Raw genomic sequence first — 25,415 nt, 5'->3', positions numbered from 1 at the left:
CAGACTCTTCTGCCACACACAGAGTCTCTGCCACTGTTTACAGTACTTATTGATAATGTATGTTTATTGCCATTTTGAACTTAGTTTTCCAGTTGATTTGGTGTTTCCTCTTTGTTTCTTTCTTTCGTTTTGCTTTCTGTGGTTTGATCATTTTCTTTCATAGTATCTTGGTTTCTTTTTGGGTTTTGTGACTGTTGTATGCTTTTGATTTGCGGTTCCCTTGTTTTTCAGGTATGCTAAGCCTTTACCATGTCTATTTGCTTTAAACTGATGGTGATGTAAGGTCAAACACATCCTAAAAGGAATGACAAAAAAAAATCATATTTTCTTGTTCCCCTCTAACACCTTTAATAATTTTGGTGTTCTTTTTCACATCTTTATGTTTATTCTATTGCAACTGATTGTAGTTACCACTTTTGCAGTTACGGTTTTCTCCTTTCAATATCATCTTGCTTCTCTCCTATTTAGAGCAGACCTTTCAATCTGTCCTTTAGCATAGGTTTAGTATTCCTAAATTCTTTTAATTTTTGCTGAAACTGTGAAATTCTTCATCTCTCCTCCTATTCTAAAGATAGTCTTGCTAGATAAAGTATCCTAGGTCGCAGCTTTTTGTCATTCAGGAATTTGAATATATCTTGCCACTCCCTTCTGGCCTGCAATGTTTGTGTAGAGAAATCAGCTGATAGCCTCATGGGGGTTTCCTTATAAGTAACTCTTTTTCTCTTGCTGCTTTTGTAATAAAAAAATCCTCTCTTTATCTTTAACTTTTGCTATTTTAATTATAGTATATTTTGATGTGGGTTTGTTTGGGACCCTCTGTGTTTCCTGTACCTGGATTTCTGTTTCCTTCTTTATGTTTGGGAAATTTTCAGTGATAATTTCTTCAAACATATTTTGGATCTCCTTTTCTCTTTCTTCTCCTTGTGGGATCCCTATTATGTGTAAATTGGCTCACTTTATATTACCTCATAGGTCTCGTATGTTGCATTTTTCTTTTTCATTTGTCTGTCTGCTGTTCAGATTGAGTGATTTCCTTTATTCTGTCTTCCAGATCATGTATTCATTCTTCTACATTCTTTAGTTTGTTATTTATTGTTTTTAGTTCAACACTCATCTTGGCAAATGAGTTTTCTAATTTTGATTGGCTCCTCTTTATTGTTTCTGGTTGCTTGTTACAGTGATGTACATTTCTATCGGTAACCTTTCTTAATTCCTTCAGTATTTTTATTACCTTCTTTTTGAACTTGAGATCTGGAGGACTGGAGAGGTCTATTTCATTGTTCTTTCAGGGGATTTCTCTTGTTCTTTTAGTTGAGAGTGGTTCTGCCTCTTAATTTTATTTCTGTTTCTCTGACTCTATGAATTTAAGAGAAACAGTAACCTACTGTGGTCTTGAAGGGCTGCTTTTCCTGTGGGAGCATCCCCGTGTAGCCTGCATGCATCTTATATTTTTGGTGTGAGAGCTGTTTTTAGTATGGAAGTTTGCCACTTCTTTCCTCTGTGTGTGCTGTCCCTTATTCCCTTGATGAGAGTGTGATTGGTATTATGACCAAAGCCTGCACTGGATGTTGAGTGGGACCTCCTCTTTGCTCTGAGGTTGTCACAGCTGTATTAGGAGCAGAGTCTGCTCTGCAGTTGTCAGAGTAGAAGCTCCCAGATCTGGCTCTGAGGTATGGGGTGAAGTAGGCAGGACGGGAGTGCTCCTGCTGGGAGAGGAGCCATTGGATAGTCCTCCACAGGAGCTGTCCACCAGGAAGTGCACTCTGTGGTGTGAAGTCACCTGTCCTTGTGTAGACTCAGAAAGTACACTGTCATTGGCACTGCCCTTGGCCCTGCCTCAGCCACAGGAATGCAGGCAATCCGCCCAGGTGTCCCTCAGGTGCTGTGCTCACAAGGCCATGGACACAAATCTGCTGGCAAAGATCCACTGAAGTCAGACAGGACAACCTGCTGCAATACCTGGACCTGGACCCACGAGTTATAGAATCAGCCCAGACCCCGGCTTCACCTCTTCGTGCACAGGCCCACAAAGCCAACAGGTGCTAACGCTGGACCCCCCCCCCCAACCCCTGACAGCTACAGGAGCACCAGTAATTCGCTGGGATGTCTTGCAGGCACTGGGTTTAGAAAGCCAACAGTTGTGTAAATCTGCAGAAGTTGCAAAGCCCGGGGATTGGCTCATATTTCAACCCTGCCTCCAGGTGTGGGCAGTCCACCAGGGCTTGCCACTCCCAGAGCTCCTAGAGGCAGAGCTGTGCCCACTGTGAGCACACCAGGAATGAGGCTGCCATGTGGGGCTTCACCCCTCCCTTCGAGTGCCTGTTAACAATGGACTTCTACTGTGGACCCTGGCTCCATTCTGCATATGCCCCAGGTCGTGGCCTAGCCTGCACTCCAGTCCCTTCCCTGTCTATGTGCAGCCAGCCCCAGTCCTCTCCCTGTATCTGTCAGCTGAAGCTCGATTTTCAGTACCCAGCCTCCTCGCACCCCAGTGGACCCATGGCTTGAGCTGGGATTTGCAACAAGGTGGCCAGGACTGCACTCTCCTCTGAGCCTCTGAAACTCCCTATCTGTCTCAGCTGATCTCGCAGCTCGTGACGGGGTTCCTAGGAGGAGAGAACCTTTCCTTTTTCACAGCTCCCTCAAAGGTGTGCAGGTCCCATTATGATTACTTTTTTCTTTTTAATCTTTGGTCCTGCCGCATTATGTGGGAATCTTTCTAGTGGCTTTTTTTGTATGAGATCTTCTGCCACTGTTCAGTAGGTATTCTGTGATAATCATTCCACATTTGATGTATTTTTGATGTATTTGTGAGAGGAGGTGAGCTCCATGTCCTCCCATTCCACTGTGATCTCTCCCCTCTATTTTTTAAAAATAATTTTTATGTCTTTGATAAAAGAGCTCATTTTAGTCATGTCTTCTTTCCTTGACATCATTGAACCATCTATCTGAATTTTCTTGTATTCTTGTTTTTTTTTTTTTTTTTTTAGTTTATGGTAGATTACCTTATATTTTTTATTTTTTATATATTTTATTTAACTTTTTTTTGAGTTATACTCATTTTACAATGTTGTGTCAAATTCCAGTGTAGAGCACATTGTCAGATTTTTTTTAGCTGTGAGCTACCATAAGATCTTGCATATATTTCCTGTGCTATATGGTATAATCTTGTTTGTCTATTCTAAATTTTAAAATCCCAGTCTGTCCCTTCCCATCCCCTGCCCCCTTGAGAACCACAAGTTTGTATTCTATGTCTGAGTCTGTTTCTGTTTTGTATTTATGTTGTTTTTTATTTAGACCCCACATATGTGCAGTCTCATAAATTATTTTTCTTTCTCTTTCTGGCTTACTTCACTTAGAATGATGTTCTCCAGGGACATCCATGTTGCTGCAAATGACATTATGTTGTCGTGTTTTATGGCTGAATAGTATTCCATTGTATAAATATACCACATCTTCTTTATCCAGTCATCTGTCAATGAACATTTAGGCTTTTTCCATGTCTTGGCTATTGTAAATAGTGCTGCTAAGAACATTGGGGTGCAGGTGTCTTTTTGAAGTAGGGTTCCTTCTGGATATATGCCCAGGAGCGGGATTCCTGGGTCATACGGTAGGTCTATTCCTAGTCTTTGAGGAATCTCCATACTGTATTCCACAAGGCTGTACCAACCTGCATTCCCACCGGCAGTGTAGGAGGGTTCCCTTTTCTCCACAGCCTCTCCAGCATTTGTCATTTGTGGAGTTTTGAATAATGGCCATTCTGACTGGTATGAGGTGATACCTCATTGTACTTTTGATTTGCATATCTCTGACAATTAGTGATATTCAACATTTTTTCATGTGCCTATTGATCATTTGTATTTCTTCCTTGGAAAATTGCCTGTTTAAGTCTTCTGCCCATTTTTGAATTGGGTTGTTTGTTTTTTCCCTTATTAAGTCATTTGAGCTGCTTATATATTCTGGAGATCAAGCCTTTGTTGGTTTCATCATTTGCAAAAATTTTCTCCCATTCCGTAGGTTGTCGTTTTGTTTTACTTATGGTTTCCTTTGTTGTGCAAAAGCTTATAATTTTCATTAGGTCCCATTTGTTTATTCTTGCTTTTATTTCTATTGCTTGGGTAGACTGTTCTACGAGAACAGTTTGAGATGTATGTGAGATAATATTTTGCCTGTATTTTCTTCTAGGAGGTTTATTGTATCTTGTCTTATGTTTAAGTCTTTGATCCATTTTGAGTGTATTTTTGTGTGTTGTGTAAGGGAGTGTTCTAGCTTCATTGCTTTACATGCTGCTGTCCAGTTTTCCCAACACCATTTGCTGATGAGACTGTCTTTATTCCATTGTATATTCTTGCTTCCTTTGTCGAAGATTAGTTGACGAGAAGTTTGTGGGTTCATTTTTGGTCTCTCTGTTCTGTTCCACTGGTCAATATGTGTGTTTTTGTACCAATACCATGCTGTTTTGATTACTGTAGCTGTATAGTATTGTCTGAAGTCTGGGAGAGTTATTCCTCTAGCCTCTTTCTGTTTATTCAATAATGCTTTGGCAATTCTATGTCTTTTGTGGTTCTGTATAAATTTTATTATGATTTGTTCTAGTTCTGTGAAATATGTCCTGCGTAATTTGATAGGGATTGCATTAAACCTGTAGATTTTCTTGGGCAGTATGACCATTTTAACAATATTGATTCTTCCAATCCAGGAGCATGGGATATCTTTCCATTTTTTTAAGACTTCTTTAATTTCCTTAGTCAGTGTTTTATAGTTTTCCATGTATAAGTCTTTCATTTCTTTGGCTAGGTTTACTCCTAGGTATTTTATTACTTTGGGTGCTATTTTAAAGGGGATTGTTTCTTTACTTTCTTTTTCTGTTGATTTCATCGTTAGTGTAAACAAATGCAACTGATTTTTGAGCGTTAATCTTGTAACCTACTACCTTCCTGTATTCTTCGATTAGTTCTAGTAGTTTTTGTGTGGACCTTTTAGGGTTTTCTATACATAGTATCATGTCATCTGCATATGTTGACACTTTTACCTCTTCTTTTCCAACTTGGATCCCTTTTATTTCTCTCTCTTGCCTGATTGCCATGACTAGGACTTCCAAGACTATGTTGAATTGGAGTGATGATAGTGGCAGCCATGTCCCAGATTTTTGTGCGAAGGTTTTGAGGTTTTCACCGTTGACAACTATGCTGGCTGTAGGTTTGTCATATATAGCTTTTATATACCCACTGATTAGCAACTGACCCTTTCCCTTACTCTCCAGCCTCTAGCAACCACCATTTAATTCTTTTAACCTAAGAATTTAATTATTTTGGATACCCCATATACATGGAATCATGCAGTATTTGTATTCTGTAACTGACTTAAGTTGACTTAGGATAATATCTCAACGTTCATCCATGTTGTAACATACTACATCAATACCTAATTTTTTAAGGTTGAATAAGATTCCATTCTATGTGTATATTACATTTCCCCATTGTTCTTTCTTTTGTCTTATTTTTGAAATGTTAAAGGATTTTTTCATTAAAATGTAGATTTACATTATTTTATTAGCTTCATGTGTACAACATAGTGATCCAGTATTTTTAGAGATTATACTATGTTAAACGTTATTACAAGATAATGGCTGTAATTCCCTTTGCTACAAAATATATGCTTGTTGCTTATTATTTTATAATCTTAGTTTGTATCTCTTAACCCCATTCTCCTAATTTACCCATCCCACATTCCCTGTCCCCACTGGTAACCACTAATTTTTTTAACAGGTCTGTGAATCTGTGAATCTGTGAATCTGTGAATCTGTGAATCTGTGAATCTGTTTCTGTTTTGCATACATACTCATTTGTTAAATACCACATTTTCCCCATTTATCCATTGGTGGAACAGTTAGGATTCTCTACGTCTTGTCTATATTGAATAATGCCAACTCAAATATAAAAGTGTAATATCTCCTGAATATCCTAATTTCAATTATTTTGTTAAATAGTCAAAAGTGGGATTTCTAGGTTACATGGTAACTCTATTTTTAGCTTTTTGATGCAACTCTATTCTGTCTTCCATACAAGCTGCACCATTTTGCATTCCCATGAACAGCATACATAAGTTTCAGTTTCTTCACATCCTTGCAACGCTTGTTTTCTTTCTTTTTATAATATCCAGCCTAACAGGTGTAAGGAGCTATGTCATGGTGTTTTAGATTTACATTGCTCTGATGATCAGTGATGTCGAGCACCTTTTCATATACTTGTTTGCCATTGCTATTTTTTTCTTTGGATATATGATTCTTCTAGTCCTTTGGCTGTTTTTAAATTGGATTCATCCTTTGCTATTGAGTTGTAAGAGTTTCTGTATATGTTGGAAATTAACCTCTTATCAGATAGGACTTGCAGATATTTTCTCCCATTCTATATGTTGTCTTTTAACCTTATTGATTGTTTGTTTTTGTGTAGCTTTTTGTTTTTATATAGTCCCACTTGTCTAAGTTTGCTTTTGCTGCCTGTGCTTTTAGTGTCATATCCATGGAATCATAGTCAAAACTGTCATGAATCTTATACTGTATGTTTTCTTGAGAAAGTTTATCGTTTCAGGTCTTACATTTAGTCTTGAACCCATTTTTAGTTGCCTTTTGTGTCTGGTGTACCATAAGGTCCAATTTCATTGTTCTACACATAGATATCTATTTTTCCAGGATTATTTGTAGAAGAGACTCTTCTTTGCCCATTGTGTAGTCTTGGCATACTTGTGAAAGGTTAGGTGACTCTGTAAGCTTGGATTTATTTCTGGGTTCTCTAAACTGTTCCATTATTCTATGTGTCTATTTTTATGTCAGTCTAATAAGGTTTGTGTTTTTTTTAATGGAAGTACAGTCAGTTAGTATATGTCAGTTTCTGGTGTGCAGCACAATGTCCCAGTCATGCATATACATACATATATTCTGTTTCATCTTGTTTTTCATCAAAGGTTATTAGAAGCTATTGAATATAGTCACCAGTTAGGTTTTAATTCCTATAGCTTTGTAATATATTTTGAGATCAGGATGCGTGAAGCCTCCAGATTTGTCCTTCTTTTTTGAGATTGCATTGGCTATTTGGAACCTTGTGGTTCCTTATGAATTTTGAGATTGTTTGTTTTTATTTCTGTAAAAAAATTTTTAGTATTTTGATAGGTACTGCATTGCACATGCAGATGGCTTTGTGTAGTATGGACCTTTTAACAGTATTAATTCTTCAAATCTGTGAACTTGAAATATCTTTCCATTTCTTTGCGTCTCAGAATTTCTTTCAGCAATGTTGTGTGTTATTCAGTGTACAAGCTTTTCATTTCCTTAGTTATTTCTACCATATCAATATTTTTCATGCTGCTATAAATGATAATTGTGTTTCTAATTTTCATTACACATTGTTTATTGTCAGTGCATAGAAATGCAACTGATTTTTGCAAGTTGACTTTATGTCCTGAAAATTTACTAAATTAATTTATTTATTAGTTCTAATGGGTTTTTAGGTGTAGAATCTTCATGATTTTTTGTGTATAATACCATGTCATCTCTGAACAGATATAATTTTAGTTCTTGCTTCTGATTTGAATGCGTTTCACTTCCTTTTATTGCCTACTTTCTTAGCAAGGACTTCTAGTGTGATGTTGGACATCAGCTGTGTGATCCTTCCGTGATCCTGTTCTTAGAGAGCATCCAGTTTTTAACCTCTATGATGTTATCTCTCAGTTTTCATATAGCCTTTATCATTCCTGGTTTATTGCGTGTTTTCATAATGAAAGCATGTTGAATGTGATCAAATGCTTTTTCTTCACCTATTCAGATGATCATGTGATTTTTATGCTTCATTGTGCTAATGTAGTGTATCACATTGTTTGAATTTTACATGTTGAACCATCCCTGCGTCAGAGGAATAAATGCCACGTAGCCATAACGTATGATACTTCTAATGTGCCGTTGAGTTTGTTATGCTAGTATTTTACTGAGGATTTTTGCATATGTCATCATAAGGTATATTGACGTGAACTCTTCTTTCTTGTGGTGTCTCTGTCTGGCTTTGGTATCACAAAATTGCAGGCCTCATAAAGTGAATTTGAAAGTGTTCTCTCTTTCTTTTTTTTAATTGAAGTATAGTCAGTTTACAATATTGTGTTAGTTTCTGATATACAGCAGCATGATTCACTTAGTATACAAAAAGGGATATTTCATTATATACATTCCTTTTTCATCAGAAGCTATTACAAAGTACTGAATTTTCATTACGAGGTATTGAATATAGTTCCCTGTGATACACAGTAAGACCTGTTGTGTATCTATTTTTTATGTAGTAGTTAGTATCTGCAAATCCTGAACTCCCAACTTACCCCTCCACCACCACCCTTCTTGTCCCCTGGAAACCATGATGTTTTATTTTCTATGTCTGTGAGTCTGTTTCTGTTTTGTAAATAAGTTCATTGATGTCCATTTTTAAGATTCCACATGTAAGTGATGTTATGTGGCATTTTTTTTTCTCTTTCTGACTTACTTCACTTAGTATGACAATCTGCATATCCATCCATGCTGCTGCAAATGGCATTATTTCATTCTTTTTTATGGCTGAGTAGTAGTCCATTGTATACATATGCCACAACCTCTTTATCTAGTCATCTGTTGATGGACATTTACGTTGCTTCTGTGTCTCGGCTATTGTCAGCAGTGCTGCAGTGAACATTGGAGTGCATGTATCTTTTCAAATTAGAGTTTCCTGTGATTATATGAACAGGAGTGGGATTGCTGGATCATGTGACAACTCTATTTTTCACTTTTTAAGAAATCTCTATTTTTTTGTTAATGGCTGCACCAAACTACCTTCCTGCCACATTCCTTTTTCTCCACACCCTCTCCAGCTTTTATTGCTTGTGGACTTTTTAATGATGGTCATTCTGACTGATGTGCGGTGATACCTCATTGTAGTTTTGATTTGCATTTCTCTGATAATTAGCGATATTGAGCATATTGACCTATGCTTATTGGCCATTTATATCTTAATTGGAGAGATGTTTGTTTAGGTCTTCTACCTAGTTTTTGACTGGGTTGTTGTTCTTGTTATTAAGTAGTACAAGGTGTTTGTACATTTTAGAAATTAAGCCCTCGTTAGTTGCATCGCTTGCAAATATTTTCTCCTATTCTGTAGGTTGTTTTTTTGTTTTGTTTCTAGTTTGCTGCGTAAAAGCTTGTAAGTTTAATGAGACCCCATTTGTTTATTTTTGCTTTTATTTCTATTGCCTGGGTTGACTGCTCTAGGAGAACACTGCTGAGATTTATATCACAGAATGTTTTCCCTGTGTTTTCTTCTAGGAGTTTTATAAGGTATTATCTTATGCTTAAGTCTTTAAATCATTTTGAATTTATCTCTGTACATTGTGTTCTGGAGTGTTTTATGTTCACTGATTTACATGCGGCTGTCCTGCTTTCCCAGCACCACTTGCTCAAGAGGCTGTCTTTTCTCCACTGTATATTCTTGGCTCCTGTGTCGAAGATTAATTGACCATTTTGTCAATGTCAATTTTATATATTTATGTGCTCTGGCGTTGGGTATATATATGTATAGTTGTTATATAATCATGGTGGGTTGCTCCCTTTATGACTGTATCGCATCCTTCCTGTCTCTCATAACAATTTTTGACCTAAAGTCTATTTTGTCTAAGTATAGTGATCCCTCTCTTGCGTCTACCATTTGCTTGAGGTACCTTTTTCCATCCATATGCTTTCAGCCTCTGTGTGTCCTTAAATCTGAAGTGAGATTCTTTTAGAGAGCACAGAGTTGGATATTCTTATTTAAATCCATCTAGTGATTCTAAGTCTTTGACTGGCGAGTTTAATCTGTTCACATTCAAAGTAACTATTGATAAGAACTGACTTACTATTGTCATTTTTGTTCATTGTTTTATGTTTGTCTTACAGTTTTTTGTTCCTGTTTTCCTATCCCGTTGTCTTCTTTGTTTTTTCCTTCTTTTTTGTATAGTTTGGTTCTTTTATTTTTTTTCTTTATGTAACATCTACAGGTTTTTTGTGGTTACTGTATACTATAGGGCTTATGTAAAATATCTTGTAACAGTCTAGTTTAAGCTGATAACAACTTTAATCACCTGCAAATCTCTACACTTTTAATACCCCCCAGTTTATGTGATTAATGTCACAATTTACATATATTTTACACTGTCTGTTAATATATTTTTACTTATACTTTATTTTAATACTGTTGTTTAACTTTTATACTAGAAATGTCATTTTTGTACCCCCATCACAGCAATATAGTATTCTGTATTTTCTATATGGTGTTTTCCTCTACAAAAGAGTTTTGTTCCTTCTTATACTATCATGTTTATTGTGCTTTCACTTCAGGTTGAAGAACTCCCTTTAGCATTTCCTGTGAGGCAGTTCAAGTGATGAGAAATAGTTTGTTTTGTTTGTTTGTGGAAATTTTACCGCTCCTTCATTTTTGAAAGAAGGTTTTGATGAGTTTAGGTTCTCGGTTGGTGGGTTTTTCGTTCAGAACTTTGAGTATATTTTCTCATTCTCTTTTCTTCTGCAAAGTTTCTGCTTAAAAATCTGCCGACAGTATTGAGGGGTTCCATTGTTTGTGACACATGTCTTTCCCTTGCTGCTTTCAAAATTCTTGTTGTCGTTGAGTTTTGTCAACTTGTTTATAGTGTGTCTCGGTGTGGATTTTTTGTTTGTTTGTTTTCTTTGATTTGAAGTTCTTTATACATGAGGATTTTTTTGTCCATTTCCTTCCCCAGATTTGGGAAGCTTTCTTCCATTGCTATTTCCAAGCTTTCTAGTCTCTTCTCTTTCTCTCTTCCCTTTTAGTATTCCTGTACTGCATATATTGGTCCCCTTCATGTCTCTTCAACTTCTTTTCTTTCTCTCCCCTTTTTGTTCCCTGACTGAATAATTTCCAGTGATGTATGTTTTAGTTCGCTGATCCTTTCTTATTGATCTAGTCGGTCGTGAACACTCTGATGACTTTTCAGTTCAATTATTGTATTCTTTAGCTCTATTTCTGTTTGAGACATTTAAATTGTATGTCTTTTTGTTGAAATGCTACATCATTTTTCATTGTTCTCCTGACCCCTGTGATATTTTGAGTTATCTTTCAGATTAATCATATATCTCCCGTTTCTTCATTTTCCTTGACACTCTGCATTGCTGTCTACACATTAGACAGTCACTTCTCTCAGTATTCACTGACTAGTCTCTTGCAGGAGAAGAACCCCACCAGATGCTTAGCTAAAAGTTCTGAAGGTCTTTCAAACTTGCAAGCTAGTTTTTGTTCTAGTCATCTCCAGGTGTCTAGAGTATGCTGAGTCCTGTCAATGATCCAAAACAAGTAAGACAGAAGGCGGTTCCTCATGAAACTCCTCCCAAAAGTCGTGAAAATTTGGAATGCCAAAGGTACTTGTCAACTGATTTGCTCCTCAGGGAAAATCTGGGAGTTGGGAGTTCCTCCTCAATATTTGGCCCTTTGCTGGGGTGGGTAGTTACGTTGAGAATGTGCCTCTGCTCTTCTTTCTGGCTTTGATGTGGCTGGATTAACATTCACTAAGGGTACAGAAGTCTTTCAAATACTCTCTGTGTTTTTGACAAGGAAACTTTTCATGTGTTTCTTTGCATCACTGTGTCCACTGAGGGAAGGAGAGTTCAGAGCTTCCTATCGTGCCATGTTACTGATGTTACTCCTTCTCGTGAGACCGTGTTCTTACGGAACTGTCCGTTTCAATTAAGTTATGAAATTGGTGGATATAGAGTTGTTAATACTATTCCTTTATTATCCTTGTAATGTCTATGGCATTAAAGAGGTGGCCCCCCTCTTAGTTACAGCCTGTGTAATTTGTGTCTTCTTACTTTTTAGGGGGTAGCCTGGCTATGGGTTTATCCATTCCTTTGAACTTTTCAAAGAACCAGATTTGGTTTCATTATTTTCTTTTCAAGTGATTTCCTGTATACAATTTCATTCATTTCTGTTCTTATTTTCATTTATACATTTCTGTGGTTTACTTTGAGTTTAATTCGTCACTGTCAGTGACCTCAGTATTTCCTTACAGGGTGAAGTTGCTCCTGAAAACAATTTCCTTCACTTTCAAATCATAACCTCAAGGAACTCTAGATGACGTGAAGCCAAGTGAGCTTTTCTATTCTCATTTCCTTGTCCGTCTCTGTGCATATCATTATGGGGACCAAGTGACCCCTTAGAATTTTTTCTTTCCTTTCTTGACTGTAATATGCACAAAAGAAGGAAAGTATGAGAAATGGCTCATCAAATTATGATTTTTATTAAGAATATACAGAGGAGAAATGGCTTGCATTGGCATAATCTACTCATTCTGTTCTATTTTGTACTGAGTGTGTAGTACTATGTCTAGTAGTACTATAGTACCACTCAGTAGTCGAGTAGTACTGGCATGTGTGGTTTCCAATACAGATGTTACAGAGTCTGAGGAACAGCAAATACACTTCTGCAGTGATACTACACAGTGAAGAGAGGAGGGATGAGAGGAGGCATTCTCAGGAGAGATTGATGGGAAACAGGTGAACCATGACCCAGAAGAGAGGGATCTGAAGACAGCATCACTGAAGAATCCATATGATCTACGTTTCCTCACACAGGAATGAAGCAGAGCTGTTGGCAGGAATGTAGTTTGGTGCAGCTGTTATGGAAAACAGTATGGAGAGTCCTCAAAAGACTAAAAATAGACTTACCATATGATCCAGCAATGCAGCTCCTATGAATATATCCAGAGGCAAGCTGAATTCAAAAAGAGACACACACCCCAGTGTTCACAGCAGCCCTGTTTACAACGACCAAGGCATAGAAGGAACCTAAATGTCCATCGACAGGTGACAGAATAAAGAAAGTGTGGTATATTTATAGAACAGAATACTACTCAGCGATTAAAAGGATTAAGTAGTGCCATTTGCGGCAATATGGATGGACCTGGAGATTGTTATTCCCTCTTTTTTTTTTTTTTTTTTTTTTTAGTGGACGGTAAGTAGGGTTATTTCTTTCTTTCTTTAGTGGCAGTACTGGGGATTGAACCCAGGACCTCATGCATGCTAGGTATGCACTCTACCACTGAGCTATACCTTCCCCCACCCTCCCTGTCGATTGTCATTCTAAATTAAGTAAGCCAGAAAGAGAAAGAAAAATACCATATGATGTCACTTATATGTGGAATCTAAAAAAAAGACAGACGAACTTATTTACAAAACAGAAACAGATTCACAGACATAGAAAACAAACTTATGGTTACCAGGAGGAAGGGGTGGGAAGGGATAAACTGGGAGCTCGAGATTCGCAGATACTAACTACTATATATAAAATACATAAACAGCAAGCTTATACTGTATAGCACAGGGAAATATGTTCAATATCTTGTAGTAACCTATAATGAAAAAGAAGATGAAAACAAATATGTGTATGTATATGTATGACTGAACAGTTTTGCTGTACACCAGAAATTGACACAACATTGTAAACTGCCATACTTCAATTTAAAAAAATAAGATTGTGAGATACATAATCATTACTCAGCAAATGTTGTGGAATATAATTGAATTGAAATACTTTCCAATGCAGAGTTCACAAATTAATAAACTAGAGTCGGAGTCTTCAGCTGAAACATTTTTGTTCAAAGCATCTTCTGAAGATCAGCTGAGCTAACAGGGTATAAAATATCTGGCACAGAATAGCCACTGAAATATTTCTTCAGTCACTCTTGTGGTGTAATATGCTAGTTATATATTGATGCAGCCATGCTATGAAGGTAGGGTACTTAAATATTTTTTTAAATTGTTAGTTAAATTTATCAGGTTAATTAAATGTTATCCAACATAAGTATCCAAATTTATCCAAAATAAGTGTCATTGATGTGCTTGCTATCAATGAAGGACATTTTAGAACTATTGTCCATATCACTGAACTTTGTAATTTTCATCATTGTTATTTTGCACTTAACTTTTTATACATGGAATTAGCTTGTAGTCTTCATATTTATGTGGTCCATACTGGTCACCAGGCAGTGTATTCTGGAAGCTTCTTTTAAATAACCATGCAATCTTTGATGAAAGTGATGTTTTTATCTTACATTTCATAGACCTCATTTTATATTGTCCTTGGTTGGATAGATCAAGGTTTCTTCCTTTCATTTTGCTTTTCCTCTACTAAAAGGAAAAGTATATCATTTTAGGTTTTTTAAAAAGCATTTTTGCAATCAGACACTTAATGAGAATCTCTAGTAAGTTTTCTAAGAAGTTTTTCTTTTCATATGGCTAAATTAATTTGATGATATATTTATTTTAGAATTTTTTCTGTTTTCACTAAAGTCTTTAGGGATTAGTTTTCTGATTTTTAAGTTTGATATTTGTTGTGCTGTTGGAGTTCCTCAAATATCTTCTGAGTCTTGAAGTTTCATTCGTATCTGTGAGTTTCTAGACACTTAAAAATGTTTACAGTATTGAATGCTGGAGTGTATTTCCTCTCCCAAGAGTGAACAGGCAATGTATGCTCTGATATATGATCCTCACTGGAAATGTATAAGTAAGGAGGGTGGTGGGCGATGTGCAGCCAAGGGGCTTTCCACTGATGTCTTTGAGTGATTTCTTTCCTTGACTTGAGGAATCCTCAAGATCTGTTACTCCTGTCTTCTGTCTACTGCCTGTTGACCTGCACCCACTTTGGGAGTAGGTGGTGTCAGAACTCCTGACGTATAGAAAAGGGTTCTGCAAGCATGTTGGGATATCTACTCTTCTCTAAGATAAGACCAACTCCCTATATCTTTCTTTTTTATCCTGCCTCCTTCCTTCTGTTTTGAAGTGTGGCCTTTCCCTGGATCTTCTGAGAAAAGGCACTAAGAGAGTGCTTCTTCTGCTCATAAGAGGATGAACGTTGACGTAAGAGATACTCTTTCAACATTTGTTGTGATCATTAATTCCAACCCTTTGAAATTTGATAGCTTTGAATTTCATTACTAAAATATGGCCATCGCTGAAGAAGTGAGTTGTTTTTTAGTTGGGATTCCCGTTGAAAACTTGGATATTTATTAACACCAAGATGAGTGTTTTTATTTATGTGTCTGCTGGTAGGCCAAAGTGCACTGATGATAAACAATATTTACTCAAGGGTTCAAAGACTTACTGCATGTTTGCTGATGAGTTTGCACCTACTATTTAAAAAGTCTTTGGATTCTAAGCTTTCCGTTGCACTTACATAAACCACATCAATGGATCTCTTGATAGTCCTGGTGATTTGTCTTTCTTTCTTTTTTTTTTTTAATTGTAAATATTTTTATTTCCATATTTTATTCACATTTTTACTTAATATATTTAATATATATATTTATTTCATATATTTATTATACAAATGTTTGTGTATTTGATCACATATATGAATCATTAATATTTAAGGAATTTGTTTTAGCTAGAAGTAAGTCATTTTACTTTCACTTAATTTTGGTGAGAGAAATTGTGGTAGTCATTAGAGTTGTTGGCTAATATATCCAGCTGTCCTTCTACCAGGAGCACTTAATAAACCTCTTGTGGCTGAATGGGGCCATATGATTAGTTCTAGCCAAACTCATGAGTCATGTGTGGACAAACTTGTCTTTCTTTTTTGATTTTTCTTTTCCTATGGAACCAAAGCTATGCCAAAGGGAAGCTGCCACCTGGCCCTACCCCTCTCCCCATCATTGGGAATATTCTACAGATAAACATTAAGGATGTCACCAAATCCATGAGCAAGGTATGTATGACTCATTTTTCTTTCAGTTATTTGCAGTGAGTAAATAAGACAGCCCCGTATCTTGTTCTAGACTTCATGGTCCCAGATACCATATTTTCATAAAGTGGTTTTACAGGGTAGTGCCCATTGGACATTTGGACGTGATTTTATCTATAAATGTATACATTTTTTAAAATTAAGGTATAGTTGTACAATTTTCTGTTAGTTTCATGTGTATAATGTCATTCAAAATTTTTATAGATTATACTCTGGCTAAAGCTATTATAAAATATATGCTATGTTCCGAAATCTAGGAGCGTGTTACCTCCAGCTCTAGTCTTCTTAAGATAGCTTTGGCTGTTGGAGGTCTTTTGTGTTTCCATACAGATTTTACAATTTTTGCTCTTACTATGTGAAAAATTCCACCGGTATTTTGATAGGAATTGCACTAAATCTGTTGATTGCCTTAGGTAGCAAGGTCTTTAATCAATATTAATTCTCCGAACCCATGAGCATGCTATGTCTCGCCACCTGTTTGTGTTTCCTGAAATTTCTTTCATCAATGTCCTGTAGTTTTCTGAGTACAAGTCTTTTACTTCCTTAGGTTATTTCTAGGTATTGTATTCTTTCTAATGTGATGGTAAGTGGGATTGTTTTCTCAATTTCTCTTTCTGATAGTTTGTCGTTAGTGTGCAGAATGCAACACATTTCTGTATGTTCACTTTATATCGTGTAACTTTACCGAATTCATTGGAAAGCTCTAGTAGTTTTTTGGTGGCATCTTTAGAATTTTGTATGTATAGTATAATGTCATCTGCAAATAATGACAGTTTTACTTCCTCCTTTCCAATTTCAGTTCTTTTAATTTCTTTTTTTTCCCCTGTGACTGCTGTCAAAAGCTTTTCTGTATCTATTGAGTTGATCATATGATTTCTATCCTTTAATTTGCTAATGTGGTGAATCACATTGATTGAGCTGTGGATGCTGAACCATCCTGGCATCCCTGGGACAAATCCCACTTGCTCATGTTGTGTGACACCCAGACATGATTTTGAATGGTATATACCTAAAGGTACTGCCAAAAGGGAATGAAATCCATGAGGTGATTGTTGAAATTGCCAAAGTAGGCATTTCCTGTCCATATTGTGATGTAGGTACCCTTTATAGTAATTATTCTTTTTGAATTCTAATGGCAATGAAACTGCTTTCAATTTAAAACAAACAAACAAGCACATTTACAGAGTGACAATAGTAAAATTTTCCTAAAAGCACACATTGATTTGAAGTCAAGGAAATAACTTAAGTTTGAGGAAATTTCACAGTTTCTGTTACATTTTCTCGATGATTGAATGAATAGCTGTTCTGCTCCTAGCTATTTGTAGAGCAATTGCTCTCTAAATCTCTGAAGTCTGACCTCCCTGAGACAGCTAGTTGCCAGAGCACTGCCCCTGGAAGCTCTTCTTCCTGTGTGTTGGGCGTTGGATTTGAAGAGATTGTGTCAGCACCTCAGCTCATTCACTTGTTAACGCACAGCCTTGGGCAAACTTTTGAAATCTCTCTGAGCTTTAATTTTTCATTTCTTGAAAATGTGAGTAATAAGTATTTTGCACAGGTTACTTGAGTATATCATATGTTCAACAAGTTACTGAATACCTACTTTCAGTGACAAATATGTTAGATGCTGGGGATTTTCAAAGGTGAATGAACGAAGATCTTAACATTATGGAATTTAAGTCTAGAGGGTAGGCATGTGTTTATGAAACAATCATGTAAATAAATGTATGATTACAATCCATGTAACAGGAGCACAACAGAAAGGGACCACATAGCTTGGAGGACTAGGGGTAGGAGTCATCAACAAAGTGTTCTCTGAGGAAGTGAAGTTGAAGCTGAGATCTCAAGGCTAATTAGGCATTAACCAGATAAAATACAGGTAGATGTTTGTTCTAGGCTCCTTCATTCTGGAAGGAAATTTCTTGTTGGAGTCTGAAAGAGAACGGGTCTGGTTGTAGCATAGAAAGTGAAAAATAAAGACATGGTGTGAGATGAGATGGGAGAGGTAAACAAGGGGCCAGAACATACAGGTCTTATAAGGATTTTTAAGAATATTGGTCTTTAGCACACGAGCAATGCAATGCTACTTAACGTTTGCCTTCTGAAAAGATCGCCCTGGTTGCTTCATGGAGAGTGAATTGTAAGACAGCAGGAGGATTCAAATATTGGACAAGTTGAAAGAGTGTTAGTTCTGTATCATTTAGTAAACTGAATAAGCTGTCATGACAGAAAGACCCCATAATAGAATGGCTTACAGAAGGCAGGAGCTTATTTCTATTTCCCATAATGACAGAGAGGTAAGTGCTGGTGGGCTGCCTCTCCTCTGTGAGGTCATTCAGAGAGCCAGTATTTCCTGAGTCTTGTAGCTTACATTCTTTGCTCCTCAGCTATTGTTCTCATCGTATAGTCATAGCGGAGTCATCTCCATGCTGTCATTTCAACACAGATGTTGAAAGAGAAATGAAGGGCATGAACTACGATTTATGCAAGTGTAGGATTTGCACACATGACTTCTGTTAACGTCAGTTCATGGAAATTTAGTCACACTGCCACAGGAGGAAGCTGGGAAGTGTCTGTGACTACGTTCTTCTGTATTATTAAAACTTAAAGGTCCCTGGTGCTAAAAAGATGTGGAGAATGGATAATGAGGGATGGTTATAGTCTGCATGGGGGCAAGAGGAAGAAAATTCCCTTAAACAGGAGGAGAAATGCATCATTTACTGTAATTACAGGAGGGAAGGAGAAATTGGTGCAGTTACAGGTTTGGCAGAAGAACCTAATAATATGAATAAAATTCATATTATAGCCGCTGTCACATAGCAGGAGCTGAATAAAGGCTAAGTATTGATGGTAATACTAATCATAGCAATATTATTAATACTATAATGAAAATGACCATTTGAATAATGTGATTTCTTATTAAATTATTGATTCTAGAGATTGAAATCTTTTCTAATGGGTGAATGAGTATTAAAATGTGTCTTCAGAAGATTAAAAATATTCCCCCCACTTACCTACATTTTCAGTGTTGAAGTTCTCACTATTCTTGCATCTCCTGTTCCTTTTCCAGCTAGCAGAAGTCTATGGCCCTGTGTTCACTGTGTATATTGGCATGAAGCCCACCGTGGTGTTATATGGATATGAAGCAGTGAAGGAAGCTCTGATTGATCAGAGTGAGGAGTTCTCTGGCCGAGGCAGTTTACCAATAGTAGACAGAATCAACCAGGGATTAGGTACGCTTCTATCTCGGGAGTATGTGGCAGTTTGTTCATTTGAAAGATTCAAAGAGGCTAAGGACCAGACCTTGACACAACATTGTCAGCAGACTATACTTCAATTAAAAAAAAAACAACAACAGGCTAAGGAATTGAGAAATTATAAGTAATTAGAGAAATCTGTGAAAACATCGTAAGTCCAGCATTTTCTAAAAAAGGTCATTAATCCATATTTAAAATGATGAAGGTGACATTATCATTAAACATTAAATGCAATGAAATCAAACCATTTAACCACTAATGTTCTACGAATTTGTGACTAAGCTATGTTCATTTAAAATTATGGCCAGTTAAGATAATGAGAAAGAGACAGAGATAAAGAGAAAGGAGGAAAATGAGTAGATTATTCCTATTCATCAAACATTTTGCTTTCTGGCCATATTCATGGTTGTTAAGAGACTATTTTAGGAAGCTTCCATACTATGCATGGAACCAACGAAGGTGTGGAATATTTCCAACCTTGCCTTCAGTTTTTTTGTTCTTCTAACAAAAAGCATAAGAAATATTTGTAATCAGTAGACTGCTAAACATAAAGCACAAAGATGCTCCGAAAAGAGGATCATGGAGAAACATAGTAAGTATGGATTGGAATATCAGTTGGAGTTGATATTAAAAATGCTTTTAAAGTTAAGTATTAAATTGTTTCTGTAGCTGAAACTGTCCAGTCCTCTGATGGGACACTGGGTTTCTGCAAAAAGAGATAAGGCTTCCATAAGGTAATTTCCTCCCTACATTGTTCTTTAAGATCTTTTTGGACAAGTATCCTATGAGTGTTGTTGTCTCCCCTGATCTTACTTGACTCTGGAAATCTGATAGTGAACTTCCCTGGTGTTAAGACCACATATGATGAAAGAGATTTAACAGATAGAGGGGGCATGTTAAAATGAGAAGAGCTGTGGCTGTGTCCCTTATTTGAGGAATACATTTTCATGAGCTTCCTTCTAATGCACTAATGCTGTTCCTCCTTCTCTTAAGAATGGACTCCTTTTGTTGTTTCTTCTCCAATTCACTTAAAATGCACAAGTCAGCCCTAAAACCTTAACCTGTAACTTGGACTCCATGGTTTATTAGCTGAGTCATCCTAGAGAAAGCATTTTGCTTCCATCATCTTCAGCCTCCTTGTCAGTAAATTGGAGACAGAACACTTGGTCCTCAGAGTTGTTCTGAGGTTTGAAGGAGCTAATGGATGAGGAGTTTGGTAATTTGTAAAACCGAGAGTCTTGACAGTAAAGTACTAGGCTGGATTAAGAGAGGAGGCAGGTGAAGTAGGGCTCAGTAGAAATTCCTTGAGACTGGCACAATTCTATTTCTATTCTTGCTTAAGTGTCATTATCATTTCCTGGGATGAAAACTCTTAGCTAGAATCCATGGCAATGAAGGTTGTTCTTTTCTATTTTTTTTTCCTAATAGGAATTGTTTTCAGCAGTGGAGAAAAATGGAAGCAAACCCGGCGTTTCTCCCTCATGGTTTTGCGGAATATGGGGATGGGGAAGAAGAGTATTGAAGATAGAATTCAAGAAGAAGCCTTGTGGTTGGTAGAATCATTAAAAAAAAACCAATGGTGGGTATTTTTTTATGGAATTAACAGCGATAGTTTGGGTAGACTGCTGTTACAGATACACTAGAGAGGGACAATGGCTCAAGTACAACAGAAGTTTACTTTTTGCTCACAGAACAGTAAGAAGAGGTGAAGTGGTTGGCGTAACAATCTTATCAGGCACCAAGTTTATAGGGTCTTTGGTATCTTCAATGTACAGCTTCCAGTGGCACCCACAGCTCATCTCTTTGAATGGTAGTGGGTGGAGGAAAGAACCAGGACAAGAGCAAATAGTCCTTGAGTTGGCCAGGCATGGCTGTGGCACACAACTTCTTTCATATTCCATGGGCTGTAACTCAGTCACAGGCCCACTCTTAACTGGAAGAACAGCTGAGAAATGCGGTTGTTGGTGTGCACAGGGTAAAGAAGAGAACATGGATTTTGGTAATCTGCTAGTAGTTTTGGTGACAGTAAGTTGAAAAAACTGCCTTCTCTAGTAACTTCTTGAGAAACATTGAAAATATTTTGCAACATGTATATGTCAAGGCGTTATGCTGTGCGCCTGAAACTTATACAGGGCTGTCTGTGATACCTTAATAAAACAAAGAAACAAAAAGTGATGGTTCACTGGTAGAATTCGTGCCAAATCCTTCTCGGCGTACAAGACTGTATTACAGCTCACCCGACGGTGTGAAGGGAGGGAGCTACAGTAGCACAAATCTGCTCAGTGTGTATATGTGTGGGTACATGTGCAGACCTGGGAGAGGGTAGAAGAGAAAGGGGTGGGTAGGAGATTTGGCAGGGAAGGAGCAAGAACAGGATCATAAGACCTTTGTGGTTTTTAACCTCAACATTTAAATATCTTTCAAGCACATAATTAGCTTACTAACACTATATTAAATGGTGAATTAAATGAAGTACTGAATTGCCCTTGCTTTTTTTTGACCAATATTATATGGTTGTCCACATAGGTTGCTCCCTTTGCTTTCTTGTTGCTATTAATATAAAAATTCAATTTTTACAAATATTTGTATGATTCTGGATTCTTCCACAGAATAAGTCTCTGGAAATTGCAGCAGAGCATCACTGAACATCATTTAGACTTTTGGTACCTATGTCCTAGGAATGGGTTGGAGACCTGGCAGAAGTGATAACACAAGGCTTTTATTACATAGAATGTTTTCTAACCTTATGTTTAAATTTAATATATTAAATAAATTTTTTCACATGTTTAATTTTTAAATGTTTCTCAAGAAAATTATTAACAGATTAGTACAGTATTCCTTTATTTTGAATATACCATAATTTATTTAAGCATCTTTTACTTTTGGCTAGATAGACTGTTTTCAATTCCTTGTTGCTAATAATATTTTAAAAAATGCAATCTGTATCAATGATTGAATATCTCTGACTACTTTCTTAGAATAAAATATTGGAAATGGAATTAGTAAATCAGTGAATATTGGGTTTTGATACATGTTACCTGGGAAATGACTTTGTCCACTTAATTTGTATTTCTAGCAGAACTTATCATTAACTGGCTCGACTTTTCTTACAGTGAATATGGCCTTCCTCAGCCTCCTGAGTTATGACCACCCAGGCTCTGCTCCATCCCACCTAACTGTGGAGACCTCATACGCTTGGGGTAGCCCATTTTGTCACCGGATAACTAACTGTTGAAAGTTTATTTCACATGTTGTGCAGAAACGTTTTTCCTTGTAACTTCTGCTTTTTGATCCCTGCTAAATTCTTTCCTTTTGGAGTATTACATTGTGGTCACCTCACAGAGGCAGGATGGACCTCTCAACCCCAATTTGGTTTAGACATTGGTATTAGTGGTGCCACACACATCTCGATAGAATATGAACAGGTTTATTATTTACATATGGGGCTTTCTGTGGAGGGCAGGTGGTTACTGAGCAGATCCGAAAATGGCTTGAGAGAGCAGGGAAAGTACACTGGCTTGAGGTTTTTATGGTGGTAAGGGCATGGAGTAAGGATGAGGGTTCCCAGGAATAGGTCAGGGCTTTGTGGTTTAAACTTCCTCCTTGCGCCAAAGAAGGGATCACCTGAACTTCTAAAAAATAGCTTGTGCAGATGTGAACAGCAGAAGAAAAGATGAGTATTAAAAGCTGTCAGTAATCAAAGAGCAAAAAATGGAGTCATGTTCTTTATTATACATGGAAGCCTCTTCCCAATAGTATAACATATTTTTTGAACAATCTGAATGTCACGTCAATCTCTCTCATTGTTCTTCTCTTCTACAAGAAAAGCACAGCCAACTTTTTTCAGTTGCCTTTTGCAAAATAGGATTTCAAATGTCCTCTGTCTCCTGATTTTCTTACTATGTTGCTCAGTTTCCTGTGGGCATCATGAAAAAGTATCCACACTGAGAGCCAAATGTTATGACTTAAAAGAGATTTTAAAATTATCTCCTTGTGAATTGCCTTGTGGCTCTTATTTGGAGAGTGAAGTCAATAGGAGAATACCTGGGGGGAAATTAATAAGTAAATTAGACTTCATTAGAAACTTTTACTTAGGGAAACACATAAATTTTATTTCAGGCATATTGAGTTTATAGCGATGATGACGTGTCCCCTAAAATTAAAAAAAAATCTTAGAAGTCAACCCTTCTTAATTACTTTAAACAGTACACTTAAGATTTATATGATAATTGTGCTCTAACATTTAAATTGTTTTTTAGCATCTCCGTGTGATCCAGCTTTCCTTCTGAGCTGTGCTCCCTGCAATGTGATCTGCTCTATTATCTTCCGGAACCGTTTTGAGTACAGTGATGAGGAATTTCTAACTATGATAAAATATATTAATGAAAATGCAAGACTTGTAAGCACCTCCTGGATAGAGGTAAGGTCAAGATTGTCTTTCAGTGAGAAGTAATTACCTAGGAGATTGCTCATCCAACCACATCCCTTTGTGGTATTTCAGAATGACTAAGGTTTATCAAGCTATCATTTATAACAAATCCTCAAGTTATAAAATTACTTTAATGGGTTGAAATTAATTTTAAAGCAGAAAATACAGTAATAGAAAGAAAAATACAATATCATAGTGTAATAGTTTAGGAAGGTTTTTTGTGGGTTTTTTTTTTTGAGAAACCTTTTTTCCCCCTGATATTTATGTGTATACATGGAAAGGGTATTTATGTAAAATGTATTTTTTACTATAGTACACTGTCAGAAGAAGTCAACAACCTGTGTTGTATGTACAATAATTAACAACCTAAATTTTGTGTGGATCCTAAGGTTATGATGTTTTCTACCTTAAAAGGACCGTAGAGAACAAATAGTCTACTCGTAATTTTTTAGACCAAAAAACTCACATAGAGATACTAAGCATATTTTCCAAAGTATCTTAGCCAGGGAGAGGGATGAGGTAAGCCTAGAAACTACTTTCCTTCTTCCTCTATTAGGTTGATACAAGCTCCCAGCCAAATAAATTTCTTCAGTGCCTTCAGAAGGATATTAAGTCCTGAAGCTACTGTTTAAAAAGGAGCCAGTAAACTCTTGAGTGGGAATGGCCAGATAAATAAGGGCAGTGTGTGCATTTCTGATAGGGTAAAATATCAAACTAAAAATAAGCAAAGTAATTTAGGCATTTTCTTAATCTTTTAATGCAGTTTTTTCATTATAAAAGAAGTGTATGATATGAACAGACATAAAAGGAGTTACTGGCAGTAATACAATAATAATAGTGGACTTTAACACACCACTTATATTAATGGCTAGATTACCCAAACATAAAATCAACAAGGAAACGTTCGTGTTAAGCAACACATTAGATCAGATAGACTTACTAATAGATTTATACAGAACATTCCCACCAAATGAAGCAGATACTTTTGAAGTTTACATAAAACATTCTCCAGGATAGATCATGCTATGTTACAAGTATCAATAAATTCAAGAAATTAAAATGATATCAAGCATGTTTTCCAATCACAATGGTATGAAACTGGAAATCAGTTATAAGAAGACGACTAGAAAAAAACACAAACTCATGGGGATGAATAAGATGTTACTAAACAATAATGGGTCAATAAAGAAATCAGAGTGGAAATCCAAATCTTAAGAGAAATGAAAATGGAAACAAAGCATTCCAAAATCTACAGGATGCCCCAAAGCAGTTCTAAGAGGGAGGTTAAGAGCAAACTAGGCCTACCTCAGGAAACTTGAAAAATCTCAAGTAAACAATCTAACCTTACACATAAAATCATAAGAAAAAGAAGAACAAACAGAGCCCAAAGTTAGTAGAAGGAAGGAAATAATTAAGATCAGAGAGGAAATAAATGAAACAGAGACTACAAAGAGAATAGAAAAGATCAATGAAACTAAGAGCTGGTTCTCCAAAAAGATAAACAAAATTGGTAAACTTTAGCCAAAATCATCATCATCAAAAAAAAAAGTCTAAATAGAAAAGAATCAGAAATGAAAGGGAAAATATTACAAATGATATCATAGAAATTCAGAGAATCATGAGAAACCACTATGAACAATTAGACAGCAACAAATTGGACACCTAAAAAAAGTGGATAAATGCATAGAAACACACAACATACCAAGACTGAATGAGGATTCCTAGTAATGAAAGTGAATCAGAAATCAAAACACCTCCAACAAGCAAAAGTTCAGGACCAGATAGCCTCCCAAGTTAATTCTATTGAACATTTAAAGAAGAGTTAATAGATATCTTTCTCAAACTCTTGCAAAACAATGAAGAGAAAGGTACACTTTGAAACTTACTCTATGATGCCAGCATTACTCTGATACGAAAACC

At 36.5% G+C, this 25,415-nt stretch overlaps 1 protein-coding gene across 1 annotated transcript in view; it reads left to right on the top strand.

Moving 5' to 3' along the window:
• Positions 1 to 25,415, top strand: part of LOC107035275 (cytochrome P450 2C21-like) — a 45,027-nt gene that overhangs the window by 2,462 nt on the left and 17,150 nt on the right. Inside the window, exons 2-5 of the mRNA XM_072971672.1 lie at positions 15,677 to 15,776; positions 18,880 to 19,042; positions 20,495 to 20,642; positions 23,324 to 23,486. Of these exons, the coding sequence (XP_072827773.1) occupies positions 15,677 to 15,776; positions 18,880 to 19,042; positions 20,495 to 20,642; positions 23,324 to 23,486 (574 nt within the window). The remainder of the gene's footprint in view (positions 1 to 15,676; positions 15,777 to 18,879; positions 19,043 to 20,494; positions 20,643 to 23,323; positions 23,487 to 25,415) is intronic.

The sequence above is a fragment of the Vicugna pacos genome, chromosome 11, assembly GCF_048564905.1.
Source record: "Vicugna pacos chromosome 11, VicPac4, whole genome shotgun sequence".
Classification (NCBI taxonomy): Eukaryota; Metazoa; Chordata; class Mammalia; order Artiodactyla; family Camelidae; genus Vicugna; species Vicugna pacos.
The sequence above is the reverse complement of the archived record's forward strand: the minus strand, read 5'-3'. Positions and strand labels throughout refer to the sequence as shown.